This window comes from Protomyctophum parallelum (genome assembly GCF_964188405.1).
Source record: "Protomyctophum parallelum genome assembly, chromosome: 2".
NCBI lineage: Eukaryota > Metazoa > Chordata > Actinopteri > Myctophiformes > Myctophidae > Protomyctophum > Protomyctophum parallelum.
In genome coordinates, this window is record NC_139699.1 from 32,998,929 (window position 1) to 33,024,947 (window position 26,019).

A 26,019-nucleotide genomic window follows, 5' to 3' on the forward strand; every position below is an offset into this window, starting at 1 on the left:
GTGACGGGGTGGGGAGGGGGTCACCGACCATTACCTTTACCTGTCGTTTGGGCTGGTTACCGAAATTTGATACCTTTGATACCATTGAGTACCGCAAAATGTCATGTCATTTGGTACCAAATTTCGATACCTATAGCCTAATTTATATTCCGTAGTAAAACAGTGTCATGTGCCAAAAATAACTGATTGACAAGCTATACAACAACACATCACATTGTTGTTAGCTTATTGATCTGTTATTTTCACAAGACATGCAGGAGAAACACTACGCTGTACACCCAGAGTCAGGGCTCATGTGAGTGTTGGTGGACTACAGTGTGCATCGCATAATGTGTGTTAATAGATTGCTAAAGTATGGCTTCATTTTATCAGGTTCAATGCCAATAGTGCACAATGCAATATACATGAGGGAAAAAGCCATCACTGCCAAGACCGGCAAACACAATTTGATGAAACACTTGAACGCACATTAAGAGCATAACATTGCTCCATGTTTGACTGGCAAGAGGACAGCACTGTACACATAAATGTTCCCCACAGATTGCTAAATAAATACTTCCAGATTGTGCATAAAATGTATACATTTCCGTTTTCACCTCTTTCATCTCCGACCAAACACGAAACCTTCACGGCATTATTTTGTCCCCATGACATTTGAGTATGTTTTCATCCACTGAGTTCGCAAATGGAGAGGGACTGTGCCTGGCTGGGGTGACTGGGGAGCGTTCTTTTAATACTTTTATTCTGCTTTTTCTTCTCATACAAGACTACATATTTATATGTTTTGCTGAACAGGGTAATTAGTTCATTAAACCTTCGATACGTGAGTTAATAAATACTTGTCTACTATATAGCGCAACCACAATTCCTAGTTGTTACAGTGGGGAGAGCAGTACTGCGGCGTACTGTATTGTGCAGCAAATTATTAATAAGTTATGATTTTATTGAAAAAAGGTTTAAAAAATGTATTTATTTTTAACCAAGTCACACCAATGCTTGCTAGTCAAGGTATTGGTACTGGTATTGAACATTTCTAACAAGCCCCAGTCCTACCTAAATTAAAAGGGAAATAAAATAATAATAATAATAAGTTGTATGCACATTCAAAGCCTCAGTTATCTTTATGCCAATAAAGGCTTAGAAACCTATGTACTGTAAATGTCAAGCCCACAACAAGAAGCGCAACATCCAAGCATCAAATGTAGATGTGTGTCTGCTGTTGGAAAACTACACTTTTTGTCATATTTATAAACTTTTAGCCTGTAACTTTTTCATTTACAAGTTTCAGAATTATATTTCCCCACCAAATTAAGAAACGGTGTTTACAAATCATGATATGTAACTCCAGCAACAGCTGGCTAAAAATGGTAGAGCGGGTCCCAGTCAGAGACACAGACAGACACAGAGAGACACATGACGGGTCAGCGTGGTGTGGGTGAACCTGATTCTACAGCTGTGTGTGCTGTGTGTCGTACGGTGGAGGCAGCCAGCCAGAGCTGTGAGAAGTGGTTTATACAGCCAGGAAGCATGAGGGGACCACGCTGACCTCAGGAGCCCCCGTTCTGGGGCCTTGTGCTGTCTGCACAGAGAGCTCAACCTTTTTCATGTTTACTCTCTCATTTTCCCTCTACTTATAGAATCGCCCGAGGCGTGTTCTTACAGTACATTTTGTGTGCCAGCTTGCTGAAAACAGCCATTCATTCATAGTTGTTGCAGCCACAAAGTGAGGCACACACTTTGGGCTTAGTATATGCTCGCCTTTGGTTGAAGTAATAATACACAATTTATAATAATAAGGCTAATTTAGGACAAACAGTAGAGCTTTATCACGCATGGTGACAAAAAACAAACAAACAAAAAAATAAGAAAATAGCTGACTAAATTCAGAAACTTCAAAGTGTCCTGAAGGAAAGGTTCAACTTTGTCTCCTTGTCTCCTGTCATCCACCTGCCTTCGCAACAGCACAGTGTGATCTGAACCCTTGTTGTATAAGCATTCATCATACAGTATTACACTTTGGCCTTGCTAAGCAAGCAGGTTTTGCTTTCAAGTGAGTCAGACCCTGATTTAATTTGTTTGTTTGCCATGGATTTGTTTGCACAATGTTGGCAAGAACTACAGTTAGAACCCATGAGCGAAAACAGTACGCTGAACCAGCAACCCTGCTTTACCTCACACCGCATTTTACCGCAAAGATGAGCAAATGTCTAAAACACTACCAGCCACACTCAGTATTCTTTATTTCACTAAGCATTACCATGGATGTCTGAGTTGGTCACTCTACTAGCGAGCACTAGACTTTGTGAATGCAGGCATATTGCTGCAGACAGAGTATAGTCATATGATTGTTGGTTTGTTTGCACAATTTGGACGATTGGTGAAAAACGGATGTTATCGCTGAACTTTCATCTCTTAATGAACTAAAGACAAAGTCAGTTAAAGTTGTGTGTGTGTGTGTGTGTGTGTGTGTGTGTGTGTGTGCGTGTGCGTGTGCGTGTGCGTGTGCGTGTGCGTGTGCGTGTGCGTGTGCGTGCGTGTGCGTGTGCGCGTGTGCGTGCGTGTGCGTGTGTGGCCTGCCCCACAGATGTCCCTGCGTGGCTAAAGAGCCTCCGTCTCCATAAGTACGCTGCTCTCTTCTCCACCATGACCTACGATGAGATGATGTCACTGACTGAACAGCAGTTGGAGTCACAGGTCTGTAGACATAAAGCACACATGGTGAGGACACTGCCTTGCTGAGTTTGTGTGTGTTTCAATGATTTCCTATCATGTGAAGTAAACAAAACTGACCAATATTAGAATGCCATAATGGCACGTGTACATTTTTTTTATGTAAAGGTTTCACTGGGTGAAACCGCTACATATCATTCAGTATTCATTTAATCGAACTGTGTATGAAGTCTTAATAGCCGTGTATGAAAGCTGCTGTACAAATAGCGTTAGTAACTGTTAACAATCGGGATGTAACACAATTATTTTTCTTATAATCACGATAACAAAGGAATGTGTTGATATTATCATGGGACTATGATCTACAATAGGTATTGAGGCTGACATTTGTGTTGTTTTTGTTTGAACATCAGCAGAGTACTGTTGAGAGTGAAACAGCCTGGTTTGCGAGGCTAGCAGTGGAGGGACCTTGTGTTCACATCGATTATATTCGCGTGGATCATTTGAGCAGATTCACTGATATTTTTACAACATCGCTGAGTTCACTTCAGATAATATTCCTGTATTCTAAGAACCATCAATACTAAATTAGGACTGAACAAAAATGGTTGAAGGTCTCTCCACACAAATTACATTTGAAATTGTTTTTCCCTCCAACAGAATGTCACTAAAGGGGCGAGACACAAGATAGTCATCAGCATTCAGAAGCTCAAAGAGAGACAGAACCTACTGCGCTGCTTGGAAAAGGTCAGTGTGTCTGTAGATCTCTCTCTCTCTCTCCTCAACCCTGTACACAGGAAGCCTTCTATTAGCTATGATTACTACCGTGAAATAGGCCCCTGTGCCTTGCCTGCTGTTGTCTTCTGTTCCTCCCAGAGCTTGGATACGGCCCTGCATGGCTCCATAGTAGGCAGAGCCGTCTAGAAGAGGGTCTGTGTGTCTGTCTGTCTCGCAAACCCATGGACCCACCAGAACCACATTTCTTGTAGTCACTGCCAATAGGCCACATCATGTTTTATACGATTTGAAATAGTTAACTTTTAATTTTATAATGTCAATAGGGCTCTGATTGGGGATGAAAAAACACATTTGGACTGAAGTCATACATCATAGATATGAATGATGTCACAGGCTGGCCACATGAGAGCCACGTACAGCCTGTATTTCCCCTTGTGGATTCCGAGATCCATGTGATTCTATTTTGTGTGTGTATGAGTAATTCTAACACAAGCCAGGCTTTCTTTCTAGTGACGAGGGCACCGTGTTTTGTGTGTGTGTGTGTGTGTGTGTGTGTTATCCAATGCACTTTACATAGATTGTGCATTACATTCACCCATTTAGGGGTTCAGCGTCTTGCTCATGGACACTAACTCTGGGGGAGCTCGGGATCGAACTAGAAACCTTGTGGTTCCCATCCAGCCGGCCACTCTACCTCTGAACCACTGCCGCCGGTGCCCCTGTGTGTGTGTGTGTGTGTGTGTGTGTGTGTGTGTGTGTGTGTGTGTGTGTGTGTGTGTGTGTGTGTGTGTGTGTGTGTGTGTGTGTGTGTGTGTGTGTGTGTGTGTGTGTGTGTGTGTGTGTGTGTGTGTGTGTGTGTGTGCGTGCGCTTGTCTGTGCCTGTGTCGTTTAAGGGTGTGTGTGTGTCTGTCTCTGTTGTGTGCACAGTCTTAGTAAGTGTTACTTTTCTGAGACGGCGACAACCAAGGGAACACCTAATCCAGGAAGGAGTGTTTTTGGCTGCGCATTGCAGCCGTGGTCACCACCCCCGCCCACCTGACCACACAGCCCCTCTGACTCACTCTATCTGCCCAGCTCTGACAATGGCATCCAAGGGCACGCCACAGGAGGGTCTACTTGTACCCGCTAAATTCAGGCCTAACCTTTTCACCAAAGGCTTTGGTGACGGTCTAAAATGTGTTAGCGAGTCATTTGTTGGGCCTGGGGAAACGGGACACCTGTTGGCTTGGTATTTTGGGTTTTACACACACGACCCGCCTGAAAGGCACCGTAAGTGGTTTCAGGAATGGGGATGAGAGCTATTGGGGGGGATTATGTGATGCAGTGCCAGTGATACACAAGCATGAAACTAAATATGTCTTTTTTTTGGAGATCACATTATTTTCACCCCAATCTCTCTCTCTCTCTCTCTCTCTCTCTCTCTCTCTCTCTCTCTCTCCTGTCAGATATATTCTTCGGCTCATCAGTGATAGGTGGTAGAACTGTCTAGAACGATTCTCTTCGCGTACAGTGATCATATTAGCACTCCACAGCAGGCTGTTGTGCATACCTCTATAATACCCAATAATACCTCTTTATACATCATCTCTCTCTGCTAATGAATGGCCCAGGGAAAGGATGTCAGGATTCAGACATTGTACTTTCTTGGAATTTGCTGTTGGTTGGAATGAATAATTACATAAACAAAACAAAACAAAGAACATACAGTATGTGCACTTGAATATTGCCTTGGATTTCTGTTAAATGCTGTATGCTCATTTTCATCTGAAATAATATTACTTTCACTGTGAAAGGTAGTTGTAAAATGTAATATTTGTGTTATCACTTTGGAGCAGAAGTCTAATGACTTAAAAAACAAATGGCTTTAAATCATGTAGGGGAGAACTGCCTCAAAGTTAAAGAACTTTGTTTGTTTATTTACCACAAAACCACATTTCACTGTTTACTATATCATAAGCAAGCTGATGTTGTCCATAATCAGTTCAACCTATCATCACTCAGATCTCTGGTGGCCGAATCGATGCTATTGGTCAGAGGGAAGAGGATGTTCTCCCGATGGCCAGTTTGAGCAGTATTCTATGTGTAGGTTGTGTGGCGTTCAGAGAGAGAGAGAGAGAGTATGAGGTTTGCAGTATTGTATGTGTAGGTTGTGTGGCGTTCAGAGAGAGAGAGAGAGAGAGTATGAGGTTTGCAGTATTGTGTGGCGTTCAGAGAGAGAGTATGAGGTTTGCAGTATTGTATGTGTAGGTTGTGTGACGTTCAGAGAGAGAGAGAGAGAGTATGAGGTTTGCAGTGTTGTATGTGTAGGTTGTGTGGCGTTCAGAGAGAGAGAGAGAGAGAGAGTATGAGGTTTGCAGTATTGTGTGGCGTTCAGAGAGAGAGTATGAGGTTTGCAGTATTGTGTGGCGTTCAGAGAGAGAGTATGAGGTTTGCAGTATTGTATGTGTAGGTTGTGTGACGTTCAGAGAGAGAGAGAGAGAGTATGAGGTTTGCAGTGTTGTATGTGTAGGTTGTGTGGCGTTCAGAGAGAGAGAGAGAGAGAGAGAGTATGAGGTTTGCAGTGTTGTATGTGTAGGTTGTGTGGCGTTCAGAGAGAGAGAGAGTATGAGGTTTGCAGTATAGCTGTGAATGCAGAAGTGCACTGACTGCAATCTACATTTTAACCCATTCCATGCTATCCTCGAGATATCTCGTAGAAAGTTATTAATTCCATCTGAGCCATTCCACGAGATACACAAGATTTGATTAATTTAAAAATATATATATTATTATTGTCTCCACCAGACGAAGGCATGGGGAGATTATGTTTTGCACTCCGTCCGGACACACACACACACACACACACACGGACGGACGAACACACACATTGTTCGTCCGTGTGTGTGTGTGTGTGTGTGTGTGTGTGTCCGTCCATTTGCGTACAGCAAATCCCCGGCACCGTTGGCCCAGTCTATGCCAAACTGTGCACACACACTCCCTGGATGCCAACAACGAACCTCTGCCCCAAATTATTCACCATTGCAGGTTATAGTGCCACCATGAGGCAGATTTTGGCAAAACACATTTCTGTACATTTCTCGAACACATTTTATCCATAAATCACGCAATTCGGTATACACAATCTCCATAGTCATGTGATCAACACAGGTCTGTTACATTTCATATTAATCATATATTACTCCTACACATTTTGTCCAAACATATACAAATGCTATTATCCTGGTGGAGACCTGTGCCCCGAGGGGCACTTTTTCTAGTTTAACCTTTTTTCTAGCCTCCGTTAGCTTCTGCGGCTAGCATCCATAGGCCTCTCATTGTAGAAACAGCCTACATGATAATCTGCGGTACAATAACTGATTAATGTTGCAATGTGTTTGAGGTTGACATCCTTTTTTCCATAGATCTTAAGGCATTCTCTGATGAGGTGTGAAGTGTACAATATTGTTTGGAATGATTGGAATGCCACCCACAGCCTGTACTTAAGTGTGACTAATCACCCCCCTGATTGTCAGACCCTGTCCATAGGTTCATAGGTTCTGTATTTGTAGTGCCCCCCCCCCCCCCCCCCCCCCATCCAGTTATTACACTGGCCCAGGGCGCAGTCCGGAGGAAGAGAAAAGAAACTCAGTCACTGTCTGTCTGTCAGTCACAACAGGAGGGAGTAGAAACTAAACACACGCACAACCCACAAAACAGCACTAAACAAAACAACAAGTGAACCTAGGAGTCCATCATATAGGACGTTACAGTAGTAGTTAATTAGAATAGAAAAGATTAGCAGGACAACTCTCAACAGGACACTGGAGGACAGGAAGGGTGTTATGTTTGCGATGGTGCGCAATTGATAGAAGGACTGTACCACTAATGTAACTTGGCTGTCGAATTTGAGCTCTGAATCGAAAATAACTCCCAAGTTTTTGACGTGGGGTTTGACCAAGGGGGCAAAGGTTCCCATGTGATCCAGCAGACTATGTGGTTGGACGTTCAGAGGACAATCTCACTCTTGCTATAATTTAGCTAGACTAGAACATGTTCTGAGCCATCCACTCCTTGATGTCTCTAAGGTGGTCCAACCCAGTTCAGTCATTGGCCTTCAGTGGGAGATACAGTTGTGTGTCATCCGCGTAACTGTGTGGTACGAGATGCCATGGTATGAAATCGCCTGAGGGGGAGCTTATATAGAGAAAATAGTATGGGCCCCAGGATCGAACACTGGGGGACCCCGCAGGTGAGATTTGCTTGGCGAGAGGAGCTGGCTGTGGCTATGTTCACCGGCGTGAATGTTCTATTGTTAAAGTAGGAATGAAACCAGGACCGAGCAGTGTTGGCAGTGAGGTCAAGGAAAACAAGTTTGAAGGGTTGATTCCCGACTGTGGCCAGCGCTAAATCCAGATTGTATATTTTCTAGGATATCGTTTTGATGGAGATGGGACAGTAGCTGACTGAGAACCGCTTTTTGAAGACGAAGAGTCAAAACGCAGTGGTCATCTCTGTTGCCTTGCTCAGAAATAAATTAATTATTTTTTTACCTGAAGGCAGAGTGCCTCAGTATTCCATATCCGAAGCAAATTTCTAGTAAAATGGAGTGATATTGGAAACTGTTTCTAGCCCAAATGTTGCTTTCCCCACATACAGACCTTGACTTGTGCACAGAAACACCAACACCCCAAAAAAGAAAGGTTGACATGACAATTCTATTGTTTTGACTCACTTCCTGTCTACTCTTACTACCGCTAGGACGTGCTGGAAGGTGGGAACCTGCGTGCACCTCTACAGGAGCTCCATCAGATGATCCTGACGCCCATCAAGGCCTTCAGCGGTGGAGAGGAGTCCTCCCCACAGCGCTCCCTGCTGGGCTCTGAGGGCAAGAGCGTCGCGCCTGGCTCCCACCTAACTGGAGGGGGAGGTGGTGGAGGAGGCGAAGGCGAGCCCGGAACCAGCCTCGTCGCAGAGGGAGACCTCCCTGGCCAGTTCACACGTGTCATGGGTAAAGGTAAGCTAGTCAACAGCCTGGATCCAGCATCCTTAGTTGGTGGTTTGAACTGTATTCATGATCAGTTGAGATCAGTGTCATTCAGTTTTGTTGTTGTTGTCGTAGTAAGAAATATTGAATTTTGTAGAATATTTTCAAAGGCCTTATGGACTTTCTTCAAACCCTACTCCTAAAATATACATCTTATGATTCATTCATCCGTGTTCTTAATGTTTGAGCTACATTCAGTTGATCAGCACACATTGTTGTGTTGAGCATTTAGTCATATCTTTTGTGATGTCAAATCCCTACTTATTTTCACCCCCCAACCCCCCTTCCCCTAGTTTGCACCCAACTGTTGGTGTCCAGACCGGACGAGGAGAACATCAGCTCATACTTGCAACTCATTGATAAGTGCCTTATCCACGAGGTAAACACCCTCACCACAGTGCCATGTAGACTGTTATTGGTTATAATATTTTCTTCTACTGGAAGACAAAAATATACTGTATATATACAGTACACACACACACACACACACACAGGCTTTGTGCTAAATAATTTATACTGATACCCACCTGTTCTTCTACGACTTTTTCTTCTTTGAACCCTGCAATCCGTCCACACACCAGTCCTTCACTGAGACACAGAAGAAGAGGTTATTGTCGTGGAAACAGCAGGTCCAAAGGCTGTTCCGGTCCATTCCTAGGAAAACCCTTCTCGACATGGCAGGGTACCGACAGCAGAGGAGGTACACACACGCACACGCACATGCACGCACGCACGCACGCACGCACGCACGCACGCACGCACGCACGCACACATACACACACACACACACACACACACACACACACACACACACACACAGTACAATCACCCTAATTTCTCTGGCCTTTCCTATCATTTCTGCACAACGCCATTGGTGCAATGCTTCATTTATGAATCTCCTTGGAACATACTTAAAAACTTGAACATGAAGCATACTGTATGTGTGACATTGACCAGTAACTTCAAAGTACAGTACAACAACTCATTGAACTGTACTGTACACATGCATAACTCTCTGTGGGCCTCCCCTCCTCTACTCCAGCCGAGGTTTCGGCCAGTCCAACTCTCTCCCCACCGCTGGCTGTGTGGGGGGAAGCGTGTCCACCAGGAGGAGCCTCCGTCAGTTCCAGATGCCTTCCAGGAGCCTGCCGGGGGCCAGGCTGGGCCTGCTGGGCACCGGGGGCCTCCTGGGGCCCACGCCGCGGAGCTCCAGCAGCACACCAACCGGCCTGAAACAAGGTAGACAGGTGAGTCTGACAGGAACGGAAAGGGAGTGGTGGTAGATGAGTGGATGGCGTAAAATCATATACTTCCCTTACTTCCCCTTGTTGTTCTTTCTTTCTTTTCTTCTTCTTTTTCGTATACGTGCTGAAATGCAGTGTTGTTTTGGACAGTTTTAGTCATAGTCTCTGGAATAGTTTTTAATTTACTTTGAGTCACATCTTAGTCACCTGGAATGTTTTAGTGTTAGTCTAGTTTCAGTCGAAGATTTTAGTCGACTAAATCTACAGTTGATTTAGTCGACTAAAATGTATTTTGGCGGGGCTTGATGCCGTCGTAATGACTGATTTTACACTTGCTGAAAATAGCCGATCTGTCCATGTGTTGTGAGCTTGTAGATCGGCTATTTTCAGCATGCATCCAAGTGTAAAATGACTTATACTGGATCTCTTGTCCCTCTAGTCCCTCCCTAACATTTTTGTCTAGTTTTTATTTGTTGATGAAATTGTCAATATATTTAGTCTTAGTTTAGTCATCATAGCTTAGTTTTCATTTAGTTGCCATTTAGTTTTCATCAGTGAAAAAAGGTAGTCGACATTCTTACCAGAGCTGTCGACAATCACAACAAAACTGTCCCACACTGCTCGCTTTGATTTGTAGTTTGCTTTGCGTTTCACCTCGCTCGCTCAAGGGGGCCGCCATGATTGGAATAATAAAGCTGGCTGGCTCTGTGTGTGTGTGTGTGTGTGTGTGTGTGTGTGTGTGTGTGTGTGTGTGTGTGTGTGTGTGTGTGTGTGTGTGTGCGCGCACGTGCATACGTGCGCCCGACAACTCTCGGTTGCATGTTGTCGGGATTGGGGTGAGAGAGAGAAAGTGAGAGCAAGAGAGACTGAGAGAGACGGCATTTAAGTCTGTTCAACCGTCAATGTGGATTTTAGAATGTAATAATTACAACGCACGAATGCCTATTTTTTAAACCTATTTTTAAAGTTGAAGGGTTTGGTATATATGTATTTAAAGCTCAGATCCTCACGGGTCCTTTCGGGTAACTGCATTTAAAACGATCTGAACGATACCCGCGGCAATTTGGAATGACCCTTCCCGCCCGATGGGACAAATCAATACTTTGGGCCTGAAACGGCTCGGTTCTCGGTTCGGCTCTCGGGTATCAGGGGGGCTAGTGAATTATGGTGTGTGTGATATGAAATGTGAGCTTTAATCATATTCAATCATATTCAAGTGCTTTTGGAGATAGTATAAATGAGACAGACTCCATGCAGTCATGTAACTTACGTTGGGACTCCGGACTCGATTGGAGCGTTTGATTGATTGATTGCAGCTGTAAAACATTGTGTAACTTATGTTTCATCAATGAATATAAGAATAGATGAAGCATGCATAGACCTGGCCAGGCACGTTATATAAAAGTTTTAAAACATCCTTAATTGGCGGGGAAGATTCTATATGGACATAGCGTAGTCCAAGTGTGTGTGTGTGTGTGTGTGTGTGTGTGTGTGTGTGTGTGTGTGTGTGTGTGTGTGTGTGTGTGTGTGTGTGTGTGTGTGTGTGTGTGTGTGTGTGTGTTCGATCAGCAGGCGCGCACACACACACACACATATATAAAAAAATATATATACAAAATTATACCTGATGTAACATCGTATTTGGAAGCAGCCTATTATATTACCAGTAAGACGCCCTGAGGGTGAGCGAGGTCGCGCTGAGTGACGGCAGACTGCTGGGCGACCGCTGGCGCTTTGGCATGGGGGGGGGTCCGATCAACATATGGAATTCTCTACTGGCCATATATGGAACGTCTTGAGTGTACAGGGTTTGATGAGGTCAGATCAACATGTGGAATGTCAGAACAGGTCAGCTCCATATATGGAGATGTAAGGGTGGCAGCGGGGACAGTGTCTTGAGTGTACAGGGTTTGATGAGGGCCTAGGTAGGGCCGGGCCTGTTGAGAAAATGAGAACTCTAGTTTTCGCCGGCTGCCGTGAGCGGCTGCACTAATAACTTTGGGGCAGGCCCGTCTATAGTTTGAATGGACAGGTATCAGTCAAAAGGGAGACATCGAAGAGGAAGGACGGGTGGGGTTGGATCAACATATGGAATGTCAGAACAGGTCAGCTCCATATATGGAGATCTAAGGTGTTACGAAACCCTTATGTTAGCAGAGTCTAGAGGCTAGAGCAACACAACATAGTTTGAATGGGATACCAAGCATTAAAAAGGTGCAAATAAATGGAGACAAACACAAGGTTCGAGGCAAAAATTACCTTATGGCATTTTAGTGTTGTTAAAGCAAGTGAATATTTACAAGTTTTACAAATAGTTCAGAGAGTTCAAAACAAAAGTATGCCACTGCCAGGGGACACGGATGTTGCCAAAATAATAAACTAAGCAGCTAAGGTGAACACAATGCTGTCTAACTGACTGACATGAAAACAAAAGCCTGACTGCCTAGCTACACTGTCCAATGAGGATCCCATCCCTTACCTAGTGTGGGTTAACATAGATTCTGCCTACGTGTGGTCTATGTATAGAGGCCCCCATCTTACCTATCCCAAGGCAGGGCATATGCGCTAGACATTGGTAGCAGAACAATAGGACAAACAATGACTGCTGTTGTTGAAAAGAGATCCTGCAATGATCCCAACACAGCCCTTTTATAGGGCACAGGTGTGTGTGATTGGTTGAAGGCGGAGCCAGGGAATCAACGGCTGGCCAATGAGGGCAGCTGGAGTCACACTGGTGGGTATGGACTTCAGACCTGTAGAGAATGCAAAGAGGGGAGAGGGAAGGAATACAGACCGTACAGACCACCAGACCTACGTGGCACGTAACATAAGGGTTTGAGGTTTTGCCGGCTCCATATATGCAGATCTAGGTGACCGATTCAGTCTTCTCCATGTATGGCTACCCAGGGTTTGATGAGGTCAGTGTTGTGATCTTCATATATGGATCATATATGGAGACGGACATATATGGAGCGTGTCATGAGGCGTGACGGATTGATGACCATATATGGTGGCATGACGACAGTTCTAGGAATGCCCCACTGTGATTGGCCAGTAGTGGCTGTCATTGACAATATGGTCCCAATAACTATCGCTGCGCTGGATTCTTTACATTGAGTAGCACATTGAGTTTTTTCTGTGTATATGAAGTTCCTCATTCAAATTGGGTTTGACTTGACTTGATTGTACCTGCTGGTACAAATTTAGGTGATATACTGTGTGTGTTATTACCCCCACTTGACCTGCCATTACTCTATGTGAGAGTCGTAAACTGGAAGAACTGAAACTTGACTGACTGCCATGTACAAGGTGGTTCTTCAAGACATGGTTGCAGTACATTTTCAAGTATAGGAAAAGTATAGCTAATTATTACAGGAATACAGTATGTTTTTTAATGTCAACATAAAGTATATAGCTTCATTCATATAAAGCCCCCAAAAGGTACTTTTGTTTTGGTATCTATAATTTTTGGTTTTAAACATTGAACATTTTAGGGGCTAGTGTACCTTCATAACCTGGTTTAAATTTGCACATTGACCCTGTTGCTTAAGTCACATAGTAGGTTTACACTCCAGGATGTTTACGGTGGGGATCCCAGATAACGGAATTCTTCCTGAAGCATGTAATTCTTCCCAAAATAGGCATTTATCCCACGGTGGAAGAATGTGGGCGAGGAAGGGGGAACAGTGGTGTTTGGCAGATGAGGCGAGGTAGATGGAACTCGCGGGCAGGTCACCCCGCATTCCAGAGGCCCCGCGTCAGAGCTCTACGAGCGGACCGCCAAGAGCTCTGGAAGCGCGGAACTATACACTGTATGGCAGACCCAACACAACTGCGATGGTCTCAACCCCGGAACCAGTCTTGTCTTTGTCACAACCTTCTCTCTGCTGCAAAATCCTGATTGTCGTGATTTAGCTCTTGAGAGTTTAATAGTGACCTTCTGTCTCACGTTATTTTTGTGTCACTGTTTCTCTTTCCCTCTATTTCCGTCTCTTTACAATGGAAGGAAATACCTACAAGTATGTTCCTCCTCCCATCCCTCCATCGGAGACTTCCCTAGTGTTAGATTGTAGCATGTGTGGATGTGTGTAGTTTTGAGAGGGAAATGTGTGAGTCATAGTTTGGGAGAGGTAGTGCGCTGCGGTGCTGTAGAAGAAGGAGGGGCAGCAGAGAGAGGGCAAGAGAAAGTGTGTGTGTGTGTGTGTGTGTGTGTGTGTGTGTGTGTGTGTGTGTGTGTGTGTGTGTGTGTGTGTGTGTGTGTGTGTGTGTGTGTGTGTGTGTGTGTGTGTGTGTGTGTGTGTGTGTGTGTGTGTGTGTGTGTGTGTGTGTGTGCGTGCGTGCGTGCGTGCGTGCGTGCGTGCGTGCGCGAGAGAGAGAGTGAGAGAGTCAGAGGCAGTGAGAACAGTGGACAGGCATTTCCTGTTTTTCCCTGGCCCTCTCTGCCGGAGGGCCACAAGAGGGGGAGAGAGAGAGAGAGAGCGAGTGAGAGAGAGAGAAAGGGTTATGGTTATAATATATAATATGCAGGTTACAGCGAGGAATTTGCTCAGTGAGCTTCCGAGTCATTAGTCATTAGGTGTAAAGTAAACTACACACAGGGTATGGGCGGATGGAGAGAGAAGGTAGATGGGAAGGAAAAAAGGAGAGAGAAAGAGAGACAGAGAGAGAGAGAGAAAGGTAAAATGTTGAATAACTTGAGCTTTCAACGCTGCAGTCATTGTGTTTCATGTGCTCTATTGATTTATGCGAGAACGAATGAGCTGAGCTGAGCTGCAGACAATGTACTGTAGCAAAACAACAGCAGTTGTTGCTAGCAGTACGGTGTTCCGCGGTAATTTCCTGCTTTCCACGATTGCATGGCCCACTTATAGTTTATATACTATTATTCAGTCTGAGCTGTATGTACTTTTCATTCAAAATACCTGTACATTTGGGTTGCAGTAGCTTCATCATGTTATTTACTGCAGGGCTACTGAACGACAGTTTCCGCACTGAACTTGTAACTATTTATTTTTCCTTATTTATTTTTTTAGGGGAGGAAAATTAAATTCCAGGCATTTAGAGTATGCTTTCATCACTAAATCGCTGCTAGTGAGGGAGTGTTTGAGCTCACATGATTGTTGCAAGAATCAAATCTTTAAACCCTTGGGGTCTAAGGAAGTTCATTTGAATCTGTGGCCTGTCGTTGTACTTACTGTAGCATGGCTGTTGAGTAATCCTGCTGTGTGTGTCAAACATGATTTGTGTCGCCTGTTTCATTCACAAGAAAACTCAGCGTGGATGTTGCTCTGTCATTAGCTTAGTTGCAGTTTAGAGTTGAAGATGAGTTTAAACCTGCGTTGTCCCGTAACAAGTCAAATGGTCCCTTGGACCTATTTGCTGTGTCCTTTTGCGATAAAATGCTTACAGTGGTTAGGCTAAACCTAGTTGCTGTGTCTGTCTTGTAGAAATCATTTAACTATCACGAGAGGTCACTTTATCTGGGGTGTAAGTTATATCTGCTGCAGTTTAAAGGACAATAACATTATAACAGTTTAATTCGCCTTTGTGTACATAGGTGTGCAGTATAATAATTTAGTAGTCTAATTGAGTAGATCTCGATGTATGTATTTTTAAATGTCATTGTCACGGGGCAGCCCGTGCCCTATACACATACACATTGATGGAGAACAAGGCACACACCAAAACTACACAGTTGCATCCAATTAACTAACTTTGCCGGCCAGCTTGGAAGACTGTGTTAACAGTTTCCGTGCCGGGAATGGATTACTCCAGGTTAATGTCGCTGCCATAAAAGACTTACGCGACTTTTGTTTTATGTGTTTAATCCGCCGTAATGTAAACAAAAAAAAGAAAATTCTTTTTCGCCGCTTAGGAAGAGAGGAGGTGCATTTCGTGTTGACAATGAACCGGAAATCGTCACATGCTGTGAGCTGCTAGGGCTTCTGGGAAATTGAGGCCAATGCAAACGCATTGGGTTCAACGCCTCATGGAGGCGGGTCCTGTGCTGCCTCTTCTCGGTGTAGCAAGATGGCGGGTGGTTCGATCGTTCATAACAAACGGGGGGAGCTATTTTCGCTCGATTTTCGCGGATTAAAAGCCCAAATAATTCAGCGTGTGCTCTAAAGGTAATACAACAATCTCGGCAGTGAAGGGGGGTTGATTAAAATGCGGGTTAATCGTAAAAAACAGTCAAACTGTTAATGGACCTGAGTGCTAGGGCTGCACGATATGGACAAAAATTCATATCACGATATATATGGCAGATATCTCGATATCGATACGATATAATTCATATCACGATATATATGGCAGATATCTCGATATCGATGCGATACGATATATCGTGCAGCAACATATTTTCTTAATGGGCGTGGCTAGCGATTCAGGGCTGGAGCCAGGCTACAACAGGACAGAGGGACAAACGGAGTGATGGTTTATTTTCCGAGGGGCACAGGCTAAAACAGAGGGCTGGCTTTAGAAGTGGACGATATATCGATATGTCGACGATATATCTATATCGTGATACCGTTGCATTTTTGCGATACTGATATTGTGCATTTTCATACCTCGATAACGATACGATAACGATATATTGTGCATCCCTGAGTGCATATTTTTATTATTGTAGCTCACAGTGAATTGTAAAAGAGAACTTTGCAAATATTGTCACAGCATATATGTTTGGTGTCATTTGTGTTTAATGATGATTGTTTGGCACCTGGCTCTCCTGCAGTACTGGTGATCCTCTTGATTGAGTGGAGGAAGGTACCAAGTGCTATAGAGCAGGAGGGGTGTCTGTCTGGGTTACAAGAGATCTTGTGTTATGTTTTCTATTTAGCTTGATGTTGTGGCGCATCGCTGCGCATGTAATGTATTTGAATTGGTTTAGTAAACCTAGGTAATTGTGTAAGTTAACTCATGGGCCGTAGTTAGCCAGATGTTGAGTTAAATGTGTTACCAATTACAGAACTGTTCCTTGGTATTGTCTTGCCTAGTATAAGAGGGAGGCTGCAGGGGCAGTGAGTCAGTTCAGTTGGGCTTGGGGCAACCAGAAGGTAACACCCAGGGAGACCTGCTAGGGGGCCCTTGATGGAAGGGTTTTTAGCCTGATAGAGTTTCTCAAGTTCTGGGTTTGGTTTCCTAATTTGCTTTCAAGTAATTTTCTGTCTTTTCTAAGTTTAGTCTTCAGTGTTTCTTTTGTTTGTTAGACCGGTGTTTCTACTGTAAATACACTGCAACCGAGGAAAATAAAACACCCGAAGAGGTATTGCTGGAGTCTGTCACTTTTTGGAGACTTGTCCACTCGGGCCAACTTTACAGTCATGTTTTATAGTGTGGGAAAATACAAAGCAAAAATTGCTTGGTGTAGGTAATTCACCCCTTTAAAAGTAACTTATATGCTGTTTTTATGCTGAAGTTTAGGTTTTTACTCTAAATACAGGCAACGTAAAGGTGTAGTGAAATGGCTTTTTGGGGCATTTTATTTTGAAGTTTCAGCCTCAGATGGCAGGATCTTAGTTTCTGAACCAATCAGAGCGTCTCATCCCTTCAGGCTATGGGACGTAGGTCTGTCTCATGCACGTCCACATGCACGCATATGCAGAGTGGTTTGTTTACATAGTTTCAGATAGACGGCAGCAAATTTGTAACCATTAAATCACGACGCCCAGCGATTTGTTTCTTCAGGGCCCATTTCAAGGTGCACGAGGCACCATCTTGGATGTAGCTGAAGTAGCTAGCCAAAACACCCCTGAGGCGATCGACAACAACGGGAAGTATGATTACTTCTAACGCGACAAGCGAAGGGGCTGCGATGGGCCGTCAAAAACATAATCTTTTAGAATTGGACGGATTGATTTAGATCAGTAGTTATTCACGTTTGAAGATGTTTCCTCTCATCCACTAACATGACGTCCCAACCGGAAATTACATCGAATGTTGCCCAACAGGCGCTCCCAGCCTGTGGAGCGATGTGCTCGTTTATGATATCATTAATGTTCCGTCCTGTGATTAATCTCTGTTCTGAGCGTCGAGCGTTACTATTTGATAGGGCGGAGACCTGCAGTTTCTGCCGCTCGGAGTGTTAATGATGCAGCTGAGTTACAGCGAATGTTCACAAAGGTTTTCACGTATACATTCTCTTAACATTTGAATATGGATCCAACGAAACAAACAAACGAACAAGAATGACATTTTGGGGGGAAATGGTCAATGTTGACAATGTACAATAAGTTAACGCAGTACTACGTTAACCTACGGCATGTTGTGGTGTTTGTTTCTCCTATCAGGGCCTGTGGTTTGCCAACCCGGGCGGCAGTAACAGTATGCCCAGCCGGACGCACAGCTCTGTGCAGAGGACACGCTCCCTGCCTGTACACACCACACCACACACCATGGTTATGTTCCAGCAAGCCGGTAAGACACCGCACAGCCACACACACACACACACACACACACACACACACACACACACTATAACACCTGCACTTTTTATAGAACATTTTCCAACCATGGCTATCTCTGCCTGTCACATTTATATTTCCATTAAAGTTGGTACGTTGTCTATGTAAAAATGTACAGCACTAATTCATTCCACTTCCACTGTGATGATCACACTACTACTACTACTACTACTACAGTATACACACATTTATACTGACATTACTGGGATGTTGGTTTGTTCAATTCTTACTATCTATCGTTTGCGGGTTGCGTGGCGGTGCGTCACAGAAAAAAAGGACCCTCAGTCTTGGGCGGGAACCCTTTTTGGTGTTAGCATTGTGTTATGCTTTAGCTATTGAAAAATAGCAGATCTACAAGCTACAAGCTACGAGCTTGTAGGTCTGCTATTTTTGAAAAATCGAAGAACGACTGACATAGAAACATAGCTTTTTCAGAAAACTGTCATTTTCAAACAGACATTTTTTTTATTTGATCTCAGGTCAGAATGGGTTAAATGAAAACTCATGATTTTCCAGTCTAGCCGCTGGTCGGTCGGACTCATACCCGCAGATGAGGAGCTCCTCTGTCTGCTCTGGGACACACACCTAACCTCCTCCTCTCCTCTTTTCACCACAGGAGAGAGGGGTTTAGAGAATGGAAGAGATAGGTGTTGATGGAGCTAGGGCTGGCCAAATGGAGACATTTTATTAACCGGTTATACCGTTAAAGGAGCATTCGGTGATTTGGAAAAACCCCGGTCCGCCCCGGTAACAAGATGTGCACATGCACGCACTACAGTGGGGGACATGCGAAGGCTGGGCCACATAGCCAAAAAACGAAACCTACGGTTTTTCGACTGCCAGGGGTTAACTGGGGACAGGGAGGAACTCCTTAAATGGTCAGCACACTCTATAGTCTATAGTAGGGAGGATTATCACAACAAAACAAAAAAAACAAGTGATATTTAAATTAAGTGAAATCACTGAATATACCTTTAAGGAAAAGATTAGCTATTTTTATCCATTAAAAAAATAGCCGGCTACAACAGGGTTTTTCAAGTCCCAGTCCACCCCATAGAATTAGGGTCCACCCGAACGGGGGAACTAGCAGCCACAACGTTACGTGCGTTATCGTGAACACATGCACTGTGACCCACACACTTTCCCAGTGGCCTAATAGCCGATATACAAGCTCACAACGCGTCGCGCTGTGTGCTTGTGTTACGAGACCACAAAATGCAACGAGCAAGCGGTCCATATGGTTACACCCCCAATGTTAAATGAATGTGTACTTTTTATATCTATTATATCAATAATATAATCCTCCACTCTCGAGGGAGGACAAAGACAGCTCAGCTACAGATATTCATGACGGCGGCTCGGTCAAGAGTGAGCTGGGGCGAAGGGGGACTTCGGCACACCTCCGTATTGTGGTGCCTCACCTCTTTTATCCTTTCCTTTGTTTGATGACCTGCAGAGAACTGTACAACACTTACCTTCTAGGGTGGAGCACAGTGAGACTAGTACACAGTAAAACCCTCAGTGCATATTTCTACACTGTGAGCGTATAAACCAGGGGTGTCAAACTGGTCTTCTGCGGCCCGCCTGCCTCAAGCCAAAAAAAATAAAAAATAAAAGGGTTTTTTTTTGGGGGGGTTTTTAATAGCCAGAATATAGGCTAATAAGTAAGGCTGCATGATATATCGAACATGTACCTTCATCAGAGTGGAGAATATAAGTATAAATCAAGTTGAGCAAAGCCACTCTTCTCTGCCCCTCTCTCTAACAGACACAGTTAACGATTGCTTGTCAAGTGCCTGCCAGACAGACAATCAGATGAAATGAAGGCAGGTGTAGAGTAGAGTGTAGACTAGTGAACTGAACATGTTCTCTTTATATCAAGTACTTCATACCAGCCCCTTATGAAACTACTTCTCCCCAAATCCAAATGGATTTCATTTTCCATCCTGAATGGCAGTAATTAGCATACAATGAGAACTGAGAAGATCTCCACAAAGGTTTACTCATCAAAACTGATTATAAAACTGTAACCATCAAAGCATGCACTCAACATATAATGGTTATGTGACCATGGCATGTGCATAATATAAAATCTTATTCGTTTTATCTGATATTGATTAATATGGGGGGTGGGTTCAATTAATCGATTATTAATCGGCAGAGCTGTCTACTATTCGATTTGGCTGATGGTCACTTTGTGGCATCCCTACAAGTTACAACAAGTGAGTAAGTGACTATCTCTCTTCTATACTGGTGTGTGGCGTCCCTTGCGTGATATGATGAAGTGGAACGGTGCCAGTAGCCCGTGCACATTATAGGGACAATGAATGTGGCCAGACTAGGGATGTCAGTAACGGATAGTTTCCCAACCGGTTACCCGTTAGGATTAACCGGTTCATTAACGGATAGTGGTTGATTTTTTTCTTTTTTTAATAGGCTACCCCAAATGTAATATGCATGTATAGCAGGCTACATAATTAAAGTTGGTAGACGAATGGCATACATTTATTTATGCTCCTTTTATAAAAGACAAACAAAAAAGCAACATTTAACAATATAAATAAATTGTTGTAGGCTTCTGGCTTAATCATCAATAAACAACGCATCGCATCTGCATGATGCATGCATCTGCGCGTCTACAGTACAGAGGTCCGCCGGTTCTAGTCCAACAAAACATAAATAAATCCAGTCCAGATCCGAGCAACCTATACCTATAAAGCCACTGGACGCATGGGCTAAGCCTTTTTTTATTATTAAGGAAGATCAGCATGCATGTCACCGTGTTCCGTTTGTTGACTTTTCGCTGACGATAAAACCCTCAAACATCGATAGCACATGGCTAACTTTTGATAGCCGTAAGCCGTGCCAGTGTGGAGACGGATAGGAGGAGAAGGAGGAGGAAGCGGCAGCGGCGGCTGTAAACGTTCTCCCTCCAGGCCAAATGGCCAATAATGGATTTAATAATGTAGGTCTCTGCATTGATACGGTCGACATGTGTTCATCTCGTCTCGCTGTCACTCGCTTACATTTTGACTACCGCAAAGCTACCGTTGTAACTTGTAGCCAACTAGCCATTGAAGTACAACAGAGAACGGGGACATTGAGGGGGCAGAAAACAGAGCCTGAGCGCTGTTCATGCAGCCTGGAGTGCGACAAGCTGGGCGGCGCAAATAGCAATTTTAGGCATGTGTGCAACATGACAACTGTTTTAAAGTATTGTACAGTGACAACTACAGTCTCTGTAATGTTTATGTTGTACTATTACTAAAAACGATCTAAAATAAAGGGATTTAAGATCAGAACACGCATTTATTATTATGCAAATTAACCGTTAAAGCTGATAAAAATATCCGGATGTTTCTTAACGGTCGGCTAACCGGTTAACCGGTTAACCCCTGACATCCCTAGGCCAGACCCATCTTCTCTTTCTGTCATAGTGACATTGTCCTGCATCAGATCATGTCCAAATCAGGTTCTCCAATCTCCAGTAGCCTCTTCAGTTTTTTGAAGATTTTTTGAGAGGTGCAACCACTCCCTTACGGAGCTATGTGTGTGGCTGGCTGGGCCTGAGCACTATGTGTGTGTGTGTGTGTGTGTGTGTGTGTGTGTGTGTGTGTGTGTGATAGATAGATATTATAGCAGTGACTGACTGAGACATCGAGCGTGCGTCCGCAACTGGTTGTGGCCCCCATCAAGTGACCTTTTGACCAATGCGGCCCTCGCCCCAAGTTGAGTTCGACACCCCTGGTATAAACAAAGAGGATTTGTACTGTGTATTTCTCTCTCAATGGACAGATGATGGGATCGATTAAGCTAGAGAAACATGCTCATTTGAATTGTATTTATTCTGACGTTGTTGTAGTTGTAGTGCGTGTGTTGCTGGGGTAGGCGTGAGGAGCTGAAGTGGGAACAGGGATTTGGAACCTATAAATAGCTCAGTGAAGTGAAGGGCTGCAGAGGCCAGGCCTAACTCAGCTCTTCACTCTGGCTGCAAGGGGATTTGCACCGCCCGGCCTGGCCTGGCCTGGCTTGGACCAGTATGTGTTGAGTTGACAACAAGGAAGGGGGTAATGTAGACCTGTAGCCTAATCCAGTCTGTGTTGAGTTGACAACAAGGAAGGGGGTGATGTAGACCTGTAGCCTAATCCAGTCTGTGTTGAGTTGACAACAAGGAAGGGGGTGCTGTAGACCTGTAGCCTAATCCTTCATCCCTTCCATCTATTATAACAAGTGAGAAGTTGTACCCAACACATGGCAAGAAACCCAAAGCCACAACAGCTACGTCACTATTGCAACACCCACAACACCATCTTACACACTACACCCACACACACTCACACGGCAGTGACTTCACACTTACCCTTCGCAGTGTTCGGGTCCTATCTCCTCCTATCGCGCCGATCGCCAACACTCAACACCACCCGCCAAACAATGGTCATTGCACTGCCACCAAAGATGCCTCCCTTCCACACTCACGCCGCCAATGCATTTGTTTACTACAAAGACTTTCGCCCCAAGCACCCACACCCCCGGAACACTAACCACTGTTGCCCCAACAGGCCCAGAAACAAGGCCTTTCGCACAAATTCGCCAGGTCTATGCAAGTGAGCACAAATTACATGTGAGAAAATTCATTCACAAGCCCACTAATGCCATTCAAATGCCATTCAACACACACTACGACTCGCTTACAATTCGCGAACCTGGCAACTACTACCCCGTCTTTTAATTGGCTACTAGCTCTCAACCACTCCCCCTGTGCTGCTCTGATTCTGAATCATCTGATCTCCGAGTCTCCCTGACCGCAGGAGAAGAGAAGGAGAGGAATTGTCACATTACGATTTTGCTTATTCCTTCTAAATCTCTGTATATAAAATTTAGATCACTCAGCGAATCTCTTAGTTACATCAACATTGTTCTTCGACAGTAGTTGGTTTGTGCCTAAGTATTTACGATTACACACTTCGCATTGGCTATTTCGCCTGCCAGCCATACTGCCGAGTACTTTTGATTGCGCACACACACACGCACACGCACGCCTGGCTTGCACACACACACACACGCACGCCTGGAAGCCACGATCTCTCTCTCTCTCGGCACGCACACACACACACACACAGGAATAGCCATGCAGGCTATACACGGCGGCAGCGAGACAGGACGTTATAATCTTGAGTTTCATTAAATAACTGTCTTTCTCCGCACGCGCACACAACATTATTCAAGTGAAATGCGTAACGGCAATATTGGGCTAATATAGGCTACCAATACAGGACATTATAATCTTCAGTTTCATTTAATAACTCTTGTCTTTCTCCGCACGCGCACGTGCGCACACAACATTATTCAAGTGAAATGCGTAACACCAACATTGGGCTAATATAGGCTACCAATATGTGGGTAGCCTACAGGGATTTACCGACGGAATTAATATATATATATATAATCATCTATACCAGGGCTGCCCACACTTTTTTTTACTCGAGAGCTACTTTCAAAACGACCAGCTCATATACCCACCAAATAAAACTATCATCCCATTGCTGAAAATAGTTACAAAATGTAATTGAGGCTACATACAGTGGTGTCCCCTTCGTCTGTACCAGGCTGACTTCTATAGGTTTTGAAAGGTACCTTTCTTTCTTTTTTCTTTTTTTTTTAAATTTACCCAGGGAAATAGCTGAGCACAGGTGCTCATTTTCAGCAACGCCCTGCACATCGAAACACACACACACACACACACACACACACACACACACACACACACAAACAAAATGTCATGTCAAAGGTACCTCTGGAAGCCACACCTCTGATGGGTCGGGTTTAGTCTTAAGGGGTGTGTTTTTTTTACATATAAATACAATAAATGTATAATAGGTGGCAGTAGTACAGAGGCCAGAGCAACTATAAGACAAACGCACATGGAATGGGAAATAGAGGGGGGGAAATGGAAATGGTAGGGTTTTTATTTTTGGTATTTGACTTTGCTACTGATGATTGTACGCAACAACAACTATTGCATTGTGTGTTTGAGCTGACAGGCCCTTTTTTATGTCAATCAATCAAGTCATCTCAGGTCATCTCAAGTGGCAGATGCAAAAATAGTTTTTTATATTAAAATTATATATATTTTTAGGGCCATGTCATGTGGTCTACCTGCAAAGTCAGATCAGGGGTTTTGTCGGCCAGCGCCAAAAATGCTCCCCGACAGCATAATCGGAGCAAATACCGGGCAGTGTGTACGAGCCATAACGTGTTGACTACACTATACTACACTAATAAGGACACATAATAATAACTAATAACCCATCCGTTACAACATGTGGAGTCAACTCCCGAAATTTCCTTCTTCCCATAGTGTGCGGCAACGTAACTCTGGGATGAGCGGCCGCGAAATTCTAGTCCTCTATACTAGTACTCTCCTCCCCATGTATGAAATCCGACATGCAATCAAAACCCTCAAAAACAATAAAACCCCTGGACCTGATAACATCCCAGCTGAAATCCTCAAGGAAGGAGGCTTCCTCTGTATGAGGACACTGCACCTCTACATCTTGGAAGTGTGGAGACGAGAGTGTGTCCCCCAACAGTGGAAAGATGCGAACATTGTGACCATCTACAAAAACAAAGGAGACAAATCCATCTGCTCCAACAGTAGGGGTATCTCCTTGTTGGCCATTGCTGGTAAAGTCCTAGCCAAGGTCATGCTCCGCAGACTCACATCAACAATAGCCGAACGGGGTCACATCAGAATCACAGTGCGGTTTCAGAAAGGAAAGAGGGACAGTCGACATGATCTTTGTCACACGTCAACTCCAGGAGAAATGCAGGGAGCAGCACAAGGACTTGTTCATAGCATTCTTGGACCTCTCAAAAGCATTTGACACAGTGAACAGGGACCTGCTGTGGCTGTGCTGAAGACATTTGGATGTCCACCCAAGTTTCTCACCATCCTTGAACAATTTCATTCCGGGATGATGGCCAGCGTGGTAGTGGGCAGGCACAGTTCTGAGCCTTTTGGTGTACAGACTGAGTAAGGCAGGGCTGTGTGCTCGCCCCAGTCATGTTCAACATCTTCCTGGTCTGTGTTACCACACTGATGGAGGAACAGGCTGGAGTCACCATTGACTTCAGGCTGGATGGTAACCTGTTCAACATCAGGAGGTTACAGGCAACCACCAAGCTGACCTCTGAAAACATAATTGAATTGCAGTATGCCGATGACTGTGCCCTTGTAGCCCACACACCAGAGGCCCTACAGAGCACTCTCTCTGCAGCTGTAACTGCATACAGCAGAATGGGTTTAACAATCGACACCCAGAAAACAGAGATCATCTGTCAGTTGAGTGCTGGCCTCCCATGCCAGCCAACAACTTTCACAGCAGGAGGACAACAACTGCTTACAGTTCCCACTTTTAAATATCTGGGAAGCATAATGGCTGACAACTGCACAATGGATGACGAGATCCAAAACCGCCTTAAACAAGCCTCAACATCATTTGGTCGTCTACGGAGAAGGGTGTTTTTGAACAGAGACATCAATCTCCACACCAAAGTGCTGGTGTACAAAGCAGTTTGCGTCCCCACACTGCTGTATGGATGTGAGGCATGGACCATCTACAGCCACCAACTCAGAAGCCTGGAGGCCTTCCATGTCAGATGTCTCCAGAAGATTCTGAGCATCACCTGGAAGGACAGAGTGCCACACACAGAGGTGTTGGAACATGCAGGCAGCTGCAGCATGGAGTCTATCCTGAACCAACATCAACTCAGGTGGTTGGGTCATGTCATCCGTATGCCCAGCCATAGACTACCACGAAAAGTCCTCTACGGCCAGTTACATCTTGGTCAACGCAGTGCCGGTGGGCAGAAGAAGCGG

At 44.4% G+C, this 26,019-nt stretch overlaps 1 protein-coding gene across 3 annotated transcripts in view; it reads left to right on the plus strand.

Annotated features, from left to right (window-relative positions):
* Window positions 1–26,019, plus strand: part of samd4a (sterile alpha motif domain containing 4A) — an 85,502-nt gene that overhangs the window by 49,019 nt on the left and 10,464 nt on the right. For all 3 annotated transcript variants that reach the window (XM_083791425.1, XM_083791424.1, XM_083791426.1), the window contains 7 exons: window positions 2,585–2,694; window positions 3,331–3,417; window positions 8,146–8,401; window positions 8,725–8,810; window positions 9,013–9,131; window positions 9,474–9,678; window positions 17,967–18,093. In XM_083791425.1, the coding sequence (XP_083647551.1) occupies window positions 2,585–2,694; window positions 3,331–3,417; window positions 8,146–8,401; window positions 8,725–8,810; window positions 9,013–9,131; window positions 9,474–9,678; window positions 17,967–18,093 (990 nt within the window). The remainder of the gene's footprint in view (window positions 1–2,584; window positions 2,695–3,330; window positions 3,418–8,145; window positions 8,402–8,724; window positions 8,811–9,012; window positions 9,132–9,473; window positions 9,679–17,966; window positions 18,094–26,019) is intronic.